This window comes from Pterocles gutturalis, unplaced genomic scaffold (genome assembly GCF_000699245.1).
Source record: "Pterocles gutturalis isolate BGI_N339 unplaced genomic scaffold, ASM69924v1 scaffold4056, whole genome shotgun sequence".
In the NCBI taxonomy this organism is placed as follows: domain Eukaryota; kingdom Metazoa; phylum Chordata; class Aves; order Pterocliformes; family Pteroclidae; genus Pterocles; species Pterocles gutturalis.
The window spans coordinates 4,172-18,717 of NW_010100128.1; the positions used below are offsets into that span (position 1 = coordinate 4,172).

Below are 14,546 nucleotides of genomic sequence, written 5' to 3' on the forward strand. Positions count from 1 at the left end.
AAATAAAACCAGGCTTTATTTTTGCTTAAAAAGAGTAAGGTGGAATTATAGCAAGGAGCCAGTGAGAAAACTGGCTCATACCTGACTGCAGGATGCCAGGCTGGTGGAGAGAAACAGCTAGCACCACAATCAAAACATGAGGCTAGGTTATCACATACTGGGCAGTACGGTAAATCCACTTTAACGTAAAAATAATATTTCAATATTAGAAGCAGTTACCTTCAGGAGGGAAAGTCAAAACCTGCACACATTCTCCAGGCTGATTAAAGAAATAATTTTTAAAAACACATTTTTTCTTTTCTGTAGCTTGCTGATCCCTCCTTTTAGACTTTCTAGTTACATCTTTGATAAGATGCAGTTAATTGGTTAGGCAGCGTACTTATTGTCTTTGATAACATGCAGAAATCTAGTGGTGAAAATAAATACATTTGTTCTTCCAGTCACCAGAAATTAGTGAAGCAATACTTGTTTAATTATAAAACACGTGTGCTTTGTTAGTTTCCATCTGTCTGCTCGCTGATTTGCAATTAAATGACCAGAAGAAAAAGATACGTCCTGTGGCAATTCAGGGGAAATTATTCATCTCGAGTGTTGCTGTGTTGTGGATGTTTATGGAGCAGCCTGTGGGAGAGGGAGGGAGTGGGGAAGAGCAGGAGGTAGGGATAGCAGAGGATGGGGAATGTTGAAAAGCCTCTTGCTGCAGTTCAGGTGTGTTTTGCTGTCAGGAAACCAAATATAAATTCCCATTAGCTTATTGTAAGTCACCTTTCTCTTTGGATTTTTCAAAAAAAAAAAAAAAAAATTGTTCCAAAGTTTTTACTGAGGAGCAAAATGGAGCAAGGACATGGGGATGCAGATAAAGGAGGCTGGTGTGGTCAGAGTGAAAAGGAAACCCACAGGAAAAAAAAGGAAGGGTGAGAAAGCGATAAAAACTAAATTTAATGTGAGTATTTGGAGATGAATTGTTGGAGATGGAAATAGAATGTAAAAGATTTTCCCTTTGCTAGAAAAATGCCAGGCCTTATTTAGCGGCTCTTTCTTCTGTCATTGAACGAGTTCAGTTCTATTAGCTCTCAGGGAGGGATGTGGTAGTGAGTCAGGACTGTTACACTTTGTAAAATGAGACACTCAAAAGGGCAGGAGTATTTTTAAATTAATAAGAAGGGGAGAAAAAATCAATTGGTGAACATATGCTCTCTTCATAAATAGTTCAAGAGGTTCAGAAAATCTTTTGCTGTGTAAGGTATTCCCATTGCTGATAAAGACGAGCAGTCTGCCTCCATGTTGCTACGTGGTGGGTACTGTATTACCTTCTCCTTCATCTGTTCCTTCTTGGCTTTCTGCAAAAGCAGTGGCTGGAAGGAGAGCCTTTCATGCCCCTTGTAATTCTGGATGCAGCCTGCTCAGATGTGTCTCAGGTATGGGGAGGGAGCTGTCTGACATGTCGTCTTCATGAAGAGTGGCAGGGAGAAGACAGCCAGCCTTCCCCAGTATTTTTAGTTTGATGTTCTTTGGTGTTTTATTGATCATCAGCAGCATCTGTCACTGTGTATAATGATAGCTACTTCAGGGTTCTTTTGCTCCTTTTCCAGACTTCTTGTGTCGACTTTATTCATTACCAGCAGCACCAGAGAGGTGCAGAGCTTCCTTATGTCAATATGATGCATCCATGGGGGTTGGACTAGTTGACCTCCATGGTCCCTTCCAACTCAAACGATTCTGTGATTCTATGTTGGCCCAAAATGTCACCATCCCACAGCTGCTCTGCCCCACGTCCCAGCTCCCAATTCTGCTCCATAGTGAGGTCTGCACAGACTAGTGTATTACAAAGTAAATAAAGCATAGCTTGGCCGCCTGCATTAGCAGTCTTAGCAAGAGAGTCAGAGTATGAACAAAGAGACGTAGACTGGACTTGCATTTAGTCTTTTGCCCTTAGAGCAGATTTCAAATTGCTCGTCTGAAGTGAAAGGCGCTGTTTCCTATTTTGAACAGCCTCGGCCAACACTGACTGTGTGCGTGCACTTGATTAAACAGTGCGATAAGTCACTATTGAAAAGTGTGACCTTGAAGCCTCCAAAAGTTTCTATTATTTCTTTTTACAGTTTTTCAGGCAACTCTCCCAAGCACTAACATAATGCTTTATTGCTGGTATTGCAGGCGATGATGACAAAGGACTGTTCCCAGCCATGTGAGTGCGCACATCCTGGCATGTCACATCGAGGAAAGAGAGCTCAGGATGTAAAGAACAATTTCTTCTAGTCTGAAAAAAGCAGTGCATTTAAGCCTCAGTCTAGGAATGCTCCTAAGATAACATTTTATTCGAAAAGTACGCTCCTTTTGAGCGTACTTTTTTCAGAAAGTGCTTTGTAAATCTTTGTCAGGTGAATTTTGGTTGTTTCATTTGTCCTTTTTATCTCTTCTCTACAGATGACGATTTTTTTCATGAACTCCCAGAAACTTTTCCATCTGATCCTCCGGAGCCATTGCCCCACTTCCTCATCGAACCCGAAGAGGCTTACATAGTGAAGAACAAGCCTGTGAACCTGTACTGCAAAGCAAGCCCAGCCACGCAGATCTATTTTAAGTGCAACAGTGAATGGGTTCATCAGAAGGACCATGTGGTGGATGAGAGACTAGATGAAACCTCTGGTGAGTCTGCATTATGTCATGGAGGACTGAGAATTGAAAAGCATTAATATCAAGCCCACCTTTTTAATCTAGCAGCTATTTCACATGGCACCTATTTTTCCTTACTCTTGATACAGCTGTGAATTCTGTATCTGGTGTTACTGAACATTAGCTGTCATGGCACAGAGGTGCTGTCTGCATCCAGGTTGGTTAGTAAAACATGATTGTAGAGCTCCCTGCCCAAGTTTGAAACAAAAAAAAACCAGGACAACTGTGCACAAACAAAATGGAATTGCTTTCTCAGCCAGGTCTACTCCTGGTTCACTTCCCCAGTGTCATAAATTCCCAGTGGTTGCCCTGGGACCAAGAACCACAGTCACCCCAAAGTGCCAAAGAGCAATTGGTTTGCTTCGGGAAAAAACAGGAGAACTTTACTCAGCTTCTGGCAAGAAAGCAAGGAGAAAGCACACCTGGGCACCGTTTAAAGCAGTGTGTTGATCCAGAGCAAGCATCTGGCAGTTATTCCATTACACTTTTCTGCTTGCTTCACAGAGACTATACAAAGGAGAACTACGGTAGGTTAGCAAGGGAAAAAAAAAAAAGCAGAGAGCCTTATTCTTCCTCAGTCAATACCAGAAATCCCACTGACATTCGAGGAAAAGAAAATAGGACCCTCATAGTACCAAAAAGGGGGAAAAAGGGTGAAAAAAAAAAAAAAAGGAGTTTTAAAAATAAATTTGATAAACCAGCATAAATCAAAGATATGATTGTTCCCATTTAGGCAGACTGGTAATCAATAGAGTTTGGGTCACACTCAAGGAGAGAAGTGAGACTTACTGCTGTTTTGATGGCTCTGAGAAATAACTGGATACCAAGCAGGAAGGTACCTTCATTTGGGAATTATACCACCACTTGGTCTAATTACTTAGAAAAATAACTCCACCAGATGTCTTGGAAGTCTCTTGTGAACTGGGTTTTATTTGTTTCAGCTCATTTATTTGCACAGAGATCAAAAGCATAAGCTTTTAATGGTACTGCGGTGCTCTCAGCTTGAAAAAGAGCAGGTGGGTGTAGGAAGAAAGGCTGGAGAAAAAAAAATGTGTATTAAACTTTGGGCCTGTTTATTTGTTTGTAAGAATTGGCTTTTCCAACAAGTTGACTGCAGCAGAAAAACTGAAAAAATAAATTCTTGTTACTTAATATGCCTTCAATCTTTTTCATCCATGGGAGTCCACCGGAATGAAGAAGGACAAGCAGGAGGCCAGCTATCACTGTGTTAATTTTCTAAGCTCTTATTAACATCATCATTCAGAAACATGATAATGTTTTGCTACAGGTGAATTTTTTTTCTCTACAGGTGAACAATGCATTCTCTTTTGTCAAAAATCTCATTGTGGAAAAACTCCATGATGCCGTAAAGCAAATTGCATTCTACAAATGTAGAAGGCCAGTCTTGAAAAGAGATGCATCTGAATATATTAGAAAACAAATGTTTTGCATAACAAACAGCAGTAATTATATGCAAATGAAACCTGTATCCAATTAGGGATTAACATAATCTACTGGAGTGTGGGGGGGGAGGAGGGTGTCAAAAGCTGTGCACATCAGATTATTAGCACAAGAGCCACAAACCCAGCCACACTAATAGCTTGTTAAAATGAAACGGTCATCAGAACCGAAATTTGTCAGTCAATCTGGTTGTTGCCAGAAAGTTGGTTAATGCAGCATGGTTGCAGTGCACATTCCTGTAAGTAGACTGAGAATCTAGGGCTCATAGCACGCAGTATAGAAATGGGTAAACAATGTATTTAAGGTAGTGGTAAAATAGTATTTAAGGTGGTGGTAAAATAATACCTTCTTCAAAGCAAAGGAAGATTGGGAAAATAGATGCACTGCAGATGGAGCTGGAGAAAAAGTTACAGGAGACAGTGACTGTGGGGATTCATTCTGGTGCCCAAGGAAGAAGGTGTGAGATCGTTGGTGTGGAAGCTTGGACTCTACCAGTTTTGAGGCTTTTTTGGTTTCTTTGGCTATGTTTGGCTAGCTAGCGCAGTAGTTGTAACCTAGGGCATGGCAGGAGTGGCTGCTGGGTGGCGTGAGGGTGACAGCCCAAGCCTAGGCAGCTGTGGGCTTAAGGGTTGCGGTTGGAGGGGCTGGAGAAATTGTCCCAAACCAGGTCAGGTCTGTCCTTCACATGGGTAACCCAGGGGCCAAAGGGATCTCAGTTACATAGTGTTTATGCTGGGTTGGTCATGTAATCCAAGCACCTGTATCCAACCAACTGCAATCCAAGCAATTCTTCTTTCCTGTTATTTCACCATTCTTAAGGTCTGTTCTGCCTAAATCTGAAGAAGAGCACCATGCTGAGGCAGCCTTCTGCTGCCATTTTTGAAACAGGCTTTCTCTCGTTTCTTTAGGTAGAAAAGCAGGGGAAAGGAAAACAAGACAAACAGACAACAGAATATATGAGAGGAAAACGGGAAAGGTCACCTGTGCTTTCTTTTCTAAAGGGCTGGTAATCGGTAAAAAAACAGAGGACTGAAGTACGGGTGTGATGCTAGCTGTACATCATCTTGGGGTTGTAAATGATGCATGAAAGAGAGAAATAGGCTTTGGTTTGCAAAGAATGATGTGTTCATGGACTTTGAGCCTGTGCCCAAGAATGAAATCTATGTAGAGATGATTAACTCCTCTTATAAGACAAATTTGTTTCTGTCATTGATCAAAGCAGAGACAACAGCACAGCAGCAGTAGTGGGACAAGAGATGGAATGAGAGCGCAGACAAGCTCTCACTGAAGAGAGCTGCTAGATAGAAATGGTGAAGATACTAAGAAGGTGAATAAATATGTATATCTTTTTCCTATGCATATATGTATTTTTTTTGTCTTTGTAAGAGAGAGAAGGTACAAAGTTAGAGTTGTATGGACTTTGCACTGTGGGATATTTTTAACAAGTAGGTAAGGCACTGCTGTAAAGAACATGCACAGGGACTCTGTGGGAGTTGTTGCCTTCTGGTTGGAGAAGATGAGAGCAGTAACAGTGACAGGGTGTTCTAGTACTGCTTTATTTAATTCAATTAGGCTGAAGAGAGAGCCTTGCAAAAAAAAAAAAATAAAATAAAATTCCAATGGCTGAGTCTCAGAAGCCAGAAGCTTTACATAGAAGATCATTACACTCTGGTTTTTAATCCTAGACTCACTGGAATTTTTCTTCTTTATGGAAAAAGCTAAGCATTGTCATAAAGAAGCCAAACGGGTGCTTTGAAAATCTTTAGTACACATCTTTGACTCTTTCATTTCCTATGTACATGAAATGCAAGGCAGGTCTTTTTTATGTTTTTACTGGAATGTTTTCCCATTAATGTGGAAAAAATATATGTAAAGAACAAGAACACTGGTTTTAAACAACAAAGATGAAAGTTGTTTTGAGGGAACACATTTGATTTTATGGCTGACTGTCATAAAAGATAACAGCAACGAAAAGTAAAAGGAATGCTGCAGAACCGATGCTTTCAGGGGCAGAAAATTCCATTGTCACAGGGCAGGAAGCTCAATAGCATCAATAACTGTTCGAGCAATTTGTGCACATTTTCCAAATCACTGTACCTCTGAAAATGACTCTAGCAAAAGGTTTTGTTTTGCATGTGCTTTTTATGGAGAAATATTTTTTCGGACACACACCGCAGTTCTGCAGTGGTGGGACAGTTGTGGGTGTATAGAAAATCAGTGCCCTGCACCCCGTTCATTTGTCCAGAGGGATTAAATGCTGTTAAATCCAACCCCACATCCCAGTGATGTACAACAGAGAAAAATCAGTACAGGGACCTTGCTTTTGTCTTTTCAGTTTGGATATGCATCATAATAGTTTCTCCATGACTGTTAAGGTGAAATGATCTATAAAACCCCTCTTGCCCTCTGCAAGGCCAGTGACATGTTCTTCTCTCTGCTTCAAGGAAGGAGAAAACAACATTTGGGACTCGTCTAAGTGCTAATTAAGTAGACATATTGGGCAATTCAGCCAGCATTATTGTTTGCCTGTGCTTTCTGTCTTCTTTTGCTGGGATGCATAGGGAGAGAAGGGCTCAAGGAGTTTGCTGATGACCTCCTCCAGTTCCCAAATAGCAGCAAGACCAAATCAGGACTCTTGAGCTTGGCCTGAGGGCCCAGCTAATGCAAAATGAACAGGCTTATCTGTGCAATCAGAGGAAAGGCATGCTGAAGGAGGCTCTGTTATGGAGCAGGTGAAGTTGCTAATCCTTTTTTCCATGTCCTGCCTTCAGAAACAGGCTCACAGGAGACCTAATGTCCCCCAGGAGCATCCCTGGTGCCACCCAGCCTTCAGCAAGGAGTATAGGTGGCTCCGAGGGCTTTCCCTTGAGCTGCCCCTTCAACTCTCTGCCTCCCCACAAATCAACATAAACGATGAAGTTAGAATCTGGCTCAGAATACGATTTTAGTCTGATTAAGAATGGTTATCGAACTGTGCTCAGGTGGATGAGTATTCTCTTCTTTTCAGACAGAAATCTTGGATTTCTTTGTTTCAGTTTCTTTATGTAGCCAGTTCTGGGATTCCCGCGCTTACCTCGCACCATTAATAAAGTATTTTTGGATGACTTGCAGATTTGATGAAAGGAGGCTGAGCTTTTGACATCTAAGCAGCATTGATCTAGTGAATAGGAGGTTGTTACCTTAAGGAATAGGTTTGGCAGCCTGTCGAGGGAGTAGGTACCCAGCTAGCTAAGTCTTTAATAGACCACCCTCTCGACAGGAGGATCAAAGATTGACATCTGCCCTTTTGCCTTTAAAAGAGCTCTTACAAGATGCTGCAGCCAAGGCAGCAGTGGGGAAACCTCCACCGCGACTGTCTCTGCTCTTCTGGCACCGTGTACAGAGGCAGAAAAAACACTTCCATCACACAGTGCTTTATCACTTCATCTTCCTCTCTGTGTGCACATCTCATGAAGGCTGTTTATTTTGGTGCTTGTGACACCATGTTTTGGAAGGTTGCATTGCCCTGATGGCAAATGTCACATCAACTGGTTGGGACATGATTTAAGGTGGGACTATTGATTATACAGCGAAGATCATCATGGAGCCTCTCATTTTGAGCAGTTGTGCTTGTTGGTCTTGGTAATTTTTTTAATAAATAAGAAAAGCTATTGTTATTTTTTTAAAATATGACACTTCTTTGAATACCAGTGTTGAAGAACTTAACTTAGGAGCCCAAATATGAAATGCAGGTGCCCCCCACCCCCGTGTAGGCACAGCCCAGGGAGAGGAGCACAGAGGGGAACCAGTTTACTTCTTTTCTGTGACCCACAGATCTTCCATCCTTTACTGCTCTTTTCCCACTCTGCACATCTTCCTTAATCTCTTTTTGCTTCTTGACATGCTGTAGCCTCTTAATTCTCTGCACTGTTTTTCAAGAGACCAAAAGATAAGGGAAACAAGCTATTTTTGTGAACAAATGCAGCTAGTTTTCCTATTAACTTCACTAAGGAAATTGCAAGTGATGCTAAATGTTCCAGTTGTACTTAGCCTGCAATATTTGACTCTCTGGGGTAGGATACCTTGGGGTTATGTTAGTAAGGGTAGCCATGTGCCATAAATAAGGATTGTTTTCATTCCACTATTGTCACAAGTAATTTCATTTTCTGTTTGTCATCGGATCAAATCCATTACAAACATGAAGCACCCCAATTCAAAAAAATTATTTCTCAGCAACGTATTGCCAATTTTTAGCTCTGCTCCTTCAATACTCTACCCTAATCCAACTCATTTCAAGGAAATTTAAAAATGTGTCTGTATATCTCTTCCCAAATGCTTCTATTAATAGTTTTGAGGTGTGGGTTAGAATTGATGCCACAGTCCATTTTCTTTAGCAATTCGAAGTCTGTCCCCTCTTTGGAAGGACACTGTAAGTGAAACATGTTTGTGTGTATGGTCTAAAATGCTGCAGCTGGTGCAGAAGGGAGCAGACCACTCAGTTTCACCAGAGAACTGGTGTTCTCCAGGGAAATATAGGCCGTTTGCGTACATAAAAGTAGATGAACAAACCCACACATTTTTTCCCATTTGACATTTAGGTTGCAGCCCTTTTAGATGTCACTCAGGCCATCTTCTCTCTGCTTGTCACTCCCCATGGCCTGATGGGCAGCTCTCCTGGGGAAGAGGAGCCCTGTATCCGTCACTGCTTCAAGAGAAATTCTTTCTTCTTGCAGCTTGTGTATTCAAAGCCAGCTGCTGGGAACACGGTCCTCAGCACGCCCAGATCAAGGGAATACCCATCAACAAAGCTGCTGCAGGCATTTTTTGCAAGCAGGCAAAGTTTCCACTTCTTTCTTGAGTAATTAGTATACTTTGATAGAAAAAGAGCTGGTTTGGAAACTTCAGAAGCAGCACACACACAGAGGCAGAGAATCACTGTTTTCTAGGATATAAATTCAAAATGGAGTTTATTTTTGTTGAAGCAAGTAGAGAAATCACTAAGGTCAGCCCTGACCTGAAGAAGGGAAATAATCTTTTTATGAACAGAATAAGAACATTGGGCCAGATATTTGCTTCTGGAGGGAAATCTGATTGGAGGCAATACAAAACCATCCCCCAAACCAAGGAAGATTATCTTTTTGTATGGAAGCTAGCCAACGACTGTGGGGTTTTTGAGTTTAGACTCCACTGAGTATCCACCATGTGTAACACACTTAGGAAACATAAATTAACGTATCATTAATTTCTTCTTTAATCAAACTGTTGTGTGTGGGCTTTTTGTCCCTATAAGACTTCGTGGAAGGCTGCTCCTAGCTCTTACATGTAGGCATCTTCTTTACATGTTCACTCCTTCCAATCCTGCTCCCTCTCTTCCTGTGAGCAATGGTGGGTCCATGGGAAGGGTCATTTGCCTGTTCCAATTTGGTGGATACACCATGTATCTCTGTGCAAATCACTCAATGTCTCTTACTTACCTATGCAGAGTGCTTTGGGACCAAAGATGAAAGCTGTAGGGTATTCATTCATTTCTTGTTGCAGCATTAACTTCCTATCCACAGCTGTTTGCCTAATTGTCCTGAAGGTTTCCTGTGGGCTTCTAGAAAAATAAATCTGAGACAGGAGACAAAGTTATTTAAAATAATAAGAGGAGGAATATGGATGCTTAGTGCATACATCTGAAGCATTTGAGGATACCCCCCTGAATATTTCCAGCCTACACCTTACCTCCCTCCAGGTTTTTCCTTCATTAAACCCTTTGTTACACACTCATCATCCCGTTAATTCCCCAAATTACATCTTCAGACATCAGTCCACCCACCAGAGCTTCAGACTAGCCCTGGCTTTGCACAGCAACACTTCCTTTTTTCCATCCATGTCCCCTGGCTCCTTTGGAGCTGAACACCCTTTGTGTGGGATCTGGAGCCTCCGCAGCGAGGGCGGTCTGGTGCCTGAAGGCCAATAAATGTCAGCTTGGTTTGGAAGCGAGTCCCAAAGGTTAGTCTCCGTCCTGCGTCTGTTGGCCTAAATGGAAAACAACTGTTTTCTGAATACAGGGAGTGGTGGAAGAGAAAGCAGAGCCAAGGTCTTGTGTGTTGCCAAACAAAAGTGCTACAGTCAGTAGCACCCCAGCAATGCAAGGACAGGAACTCTTGCATCCTATAAATGTAGGGCTTTCAGTTAATTAAATAGGAGAAAGAGTAGGACTAATAGGTCTGTAGTTCTTTTGTGAAAATCCCTGAAAATATTCAGGGAAATGGAAGGTCCAAATTATACCATACTTTGTTGAGAACAAGTTATAGTCTGATGCAGTCACTGGAAATGTAGTCTAATGGAAGTGTAGTCTAACCCTGTTTAGAGACGTTAGGGTGTTGATGACTGTGAAAGACATTTAGGTGGTGTTGTCTTGAGTCCCTTGAAGTCTGTAATCTTGTGTCTCAGTTACCTGAGTGGTATCTTCTAATTTTTTTTTCTCTATTAGCTCATTAGACAGTGAAGTTATTCTGTGAAGAATACCTATAATTTAAGACTAGACTGGAAAAATCCTCTTTTTTTTTTTTTTTTTCCTTAAAAAAAAAAAAAAGCCAAACTATTTATATGGAACAACCATTGCTCATAAATTGGATTTAGTGAGGCTTTTTTCACTACATGGATGGAGTACCAAATCATCGCTAACGTGTAAGGGAAGGAGAGCTGGCTGTCCCGTGCAGCTCTGACCTGTACAGGACCTAATTTGGTGCTGCCCTCATTGATGTTCTCATTGCTGTCCGTGCCTTCCTGATGACTACATAAACAAGCAGTGGGATGTGGTAGGTACCAGCAGGACTGCTATTCACTGGCAAGGTTACGTACAGCTCTTTCTCATCAGGTTTTGATGGGATGCCTTTCACAATTCCTTGTAACTTCTCATCCCTCTTTACTTTTTGATTGTGAGAGCAGAAAGGGAGTCTTTTTGTCACTCTTCTGTGTCTCTTCTTCCCCCCTGAATACTGATTTTTAGTCTTTTGCAGCCTCTTCTATGATTTGCTCCCAGGTCTTGATTTTAGAGAGGATCTCAGCTGGCTGATTGCTGCTTTTGGCTTCCCGGTGACTTGTATAATTATGTTTCTGTAATGTGTGCTGACACTGCACCCCGGTCAGTTGCCATGCCCTCCTCTGAACGGGAGGAAGGATTACCAGGCCTGAAGAATAACGATGCCTAGAAGTGGATCAGGCTTGTTTTGGGGTTTAGTTTTAATGCTTTTGGTTTTCAACTAAGGTGGAAACCAGTGTTGGAATTCAGTTGGAGTGGGTACCTGTGAAAAAAAAGAAAAAAAAGAAAAAAAAGAAAAAAAAGGAAAAAAAGAGAGAGGTAGCCACAATTACAAGGATACCATTGATGACATTTACATACGCAATTGTCTTGGGTCAGGGCCACCACCACAGGTCCCTCTCTCCCCTCCCCTGCCCACCTTTCCCCCTCCCGGTAAGATAGGAGGGAAAGGATTTAAAAAAAAAAAAAAAAAAAAAGGTGGAACCTCATGAGTTGAGGTAACAACAGATTTTAATAATACAACATGAGAAAAAGGAGAATATAATAGTAAGACAAGATATAGAATACAACGAAAACACTGATACAATGGAAAAACCTTCTCACCACCAAGAGCTTCAGGAAGACCCCCACCCCTCTCCTGGCTAGCTTCCCCTTATATCCCAGGCATATCCCTTTGGCTATGCCCACCTCCCAGTTTCTGTGAAAAATTAACCCTATCCCAGCTGAACCCAGGACAATAATGAAAAAAGTATTTTTTTCTGTCAAACTCACGTGGATCTGCAGAGCGACTTGCTCACATCCCTGGTGCCTGACGGGGATCGTGAGCTGTGCTGTATCCAGAAACACGTACACACTAAATGACTTCTGTGACCATCAGCCTGCCTTTTGGCATGCCTTCCTGCCATGGTTCTTTTCTTCGTTACAAATTAAGGAAAGCCTCCTGGTGTTTGGGAACTGATGTTTTGACTGCTGCCCTGGCACAGCCCCGAAAACACACTGGATGGGAGAGCAGACAGTAAATTCCCAGAGCTTCATCTCTGTCTGCTGAAAGTCACTTCACTTGACATGGCACTGGACAAAGCCGCTTTGAAGGCAGCTGCTTGCCTTTTTAATATTTTTAAATTTTTTTTTCAAGATACCTAAGTCAGCTGTGAAACGCCATCCCTAACATGCAGGACAACTGCGAAAAATGGCGGTGCTTCTACTTCCCCCAGCCTGCTCTTCCTGCGCATCTTGGGCTAAAAAAATAGGAAAATGACTGCTGAGGAAGGCTCCCGAGTGACCCCTTGTGTCACGTTGAGACTGTCCTTGTTCCTACAATAGCTGCACCAGCCACTGAACTGTGTTGCTGCGTCAAGTTCACAGAAATAAGGTGTTTTCACCTTGTCTCTGCTTCTCACAACCCCTCAGAGTGGGAGTGGTACATAAGAACATGTGCAGGTAGCTATATATGTGTATATATATATACACACACACTCACGTATATGTCACTGAGTTGATAATATACACAATCTGGTGTATATTTTTATGTAAAAATTTACACACAAACCTATTTATTGCTCATTTCCCTGCCTTCCCCCCTTCCACTATGCAGAGGGAATGTAAACATACTGTTTAAAATTCAGATGCTCTCGGTTGGCTTCCCAGATGTTTGAAGTTCAATAGAATTTTTTTTTTCATAATTTCCTCAGCTTCTTCTAGTGAAGTGCTAAACAACCATTATTCTTTTTTTTTTTTTTTTTTTTGCCTGCACATTGAGATTCATCTGTAGGCTCTAAACTGCCTCAAAAGTGCTTCAATTTTGCATGAGCACTAAGCTGGGGACTGGGAAGCATTACCCAGTGCTGAAGGCCCAGATCATTAGAAGGAGCATGTAAATCCTCTGAACCAGAAGTAAAAAGTGCACAGATTTCCTTTGTGAAGTCTCAACTGCAGCTTTAAGTAAAACATGAACCACTGGCACGTTTTTTTCCTCACCCTTGAAAAAAAACCCCAAAAAACCCCAACAGCTTTTCTCAGCTGCATGTGCTTCAACCAAAAGAAGGGAAGGTTGGGCTTTGACCCAAAAACTGAAGCTGCTGAGAGCTCCTACTCGTGCTTTCCTATGCAGATGACCTCTCTTCTTCCAGCTCCTTGTAAGTAGCACGAGCCTGGCAGAGAATTGCTCTGATACCGCTGCTTGAGGCTGCTTACTGTCAGGATAGCTTGGATCAAGATGCTTCGACTTGCGTTTGTTTCTGCTCCTAGACCTTAGTCTGTGTGAGTTCAGAAATTACGATGCCCACGGTTGAACATAAATATATGCTTGTAGTGAGGTTTTCTTTGTAGTCCTGCTACACCAGAGCATGATTATTACTTCTGTACGGGGAAAAAGAAAAAAAGCAGCAACAATAGGCACACGTTGTTCTGTGTGGAAGAGAACAAACACATTTTGGAGCTATTTGTGCATATTAGCAAAAAAATGCCATCAACCAGAAAACAGCCTCCATTAGGAAACAGGCGGAAGGGTGTTTTTCCTTTGTCTCTGAACTGTTTATAGGCTGAGAACAAGCAACCCAATGCTGTTCTGAAGTGTTGAAAGGCAATAGTTCAAGGCTTATAGAAAGCAAGCAGTCAGCTTGAGGTTGGCCGGGGGAGGAGAGAGCAGAGGGGCTATTTTACCTGCCCCAAGGGGACAAGCCCATGGGCTGTACTGCCCGCCTCTGCCATGCCGGCAGGGACCAGGGCATGTGCTTTGCTTTCCACCAGCATTCCAGATCTCAGTTTTGAAATCTTCCCTGCATTTTACACAACTCGGGCCTTCAGCTGTTAATGGCAAAAGAACCAAAAGGCCTTTTTACTAAAACAAAGTAAAAGCCAAGCTGAATGTGTGTTCTGTAATTCCAGTTCAAAGTAAAATCCCTCTGAAGGCAGTCCTTTGTAATTTTTGTGTAAGTCAGTCAGTTAAAAAATAGTAGGGAAGCTGGGATTTTAGCTTAACTCACTACCATTAATTAGGTGCCATAGCTGATTGATGCAAACTGGTGCAAACTTGACTTTATTAGGCGATTGTCTTCATCTGTATTGATTTAAGAATGTATCTCTTTCCTAAAGAAGAAGTTATGAAGAGAGCAAAAATAGCTGGAAGCCTTGAATTTAAATACTTAAGCTAATATTTGTGGGAAATTGTTTGTAATCTGGATGCAGTCATTTTGTATCATCAGCCAGCCAGAATTTAGGGAAAAGCAGTACTGAGGCAAAACCAGGTGCGTGCAATCGCAGTGTGAAGGATTACTGGGTGTTAAAGCTGTTGCCCTTTCAAACCATCTCTAGGTATCTGTCTGTCTATCTATCTTTTGTTAAGATTACAGCTGCTCTATATAGAGAATAAGCTATAGGCAAAGTGTGCTGTTATGCAATC

The 14,546-nt window shown here is 41.9% G+C and overlaps 1 protein-coding gene across 1 annotated transcript in view; it reads left to right on the plus strand.

The window, feature by feature from the left end:
* The first annotated feature begins 2,163 nt into the window (after positions 1-2,163).
* The window catches only part of UNC5C (unc-5 homolog C (C. elegans)), an 85,491-nt gene continuing 73,108 nt past the window's right edge, over positions 2,164-14,546 (plus strand). The window contains exons 1-2 of the mRNA XM_010078390.1: positions 2,164-2,188; positions 2,428-2,649. Coding sequence (XP_010076692.1) covers positions 2,164-2,188; positions 2,428-2,649 — 247 coding nt within the window. The remainder of the gene's footprint in view (positions 2,189-2,427; positions 2,650-14,546) is intronic.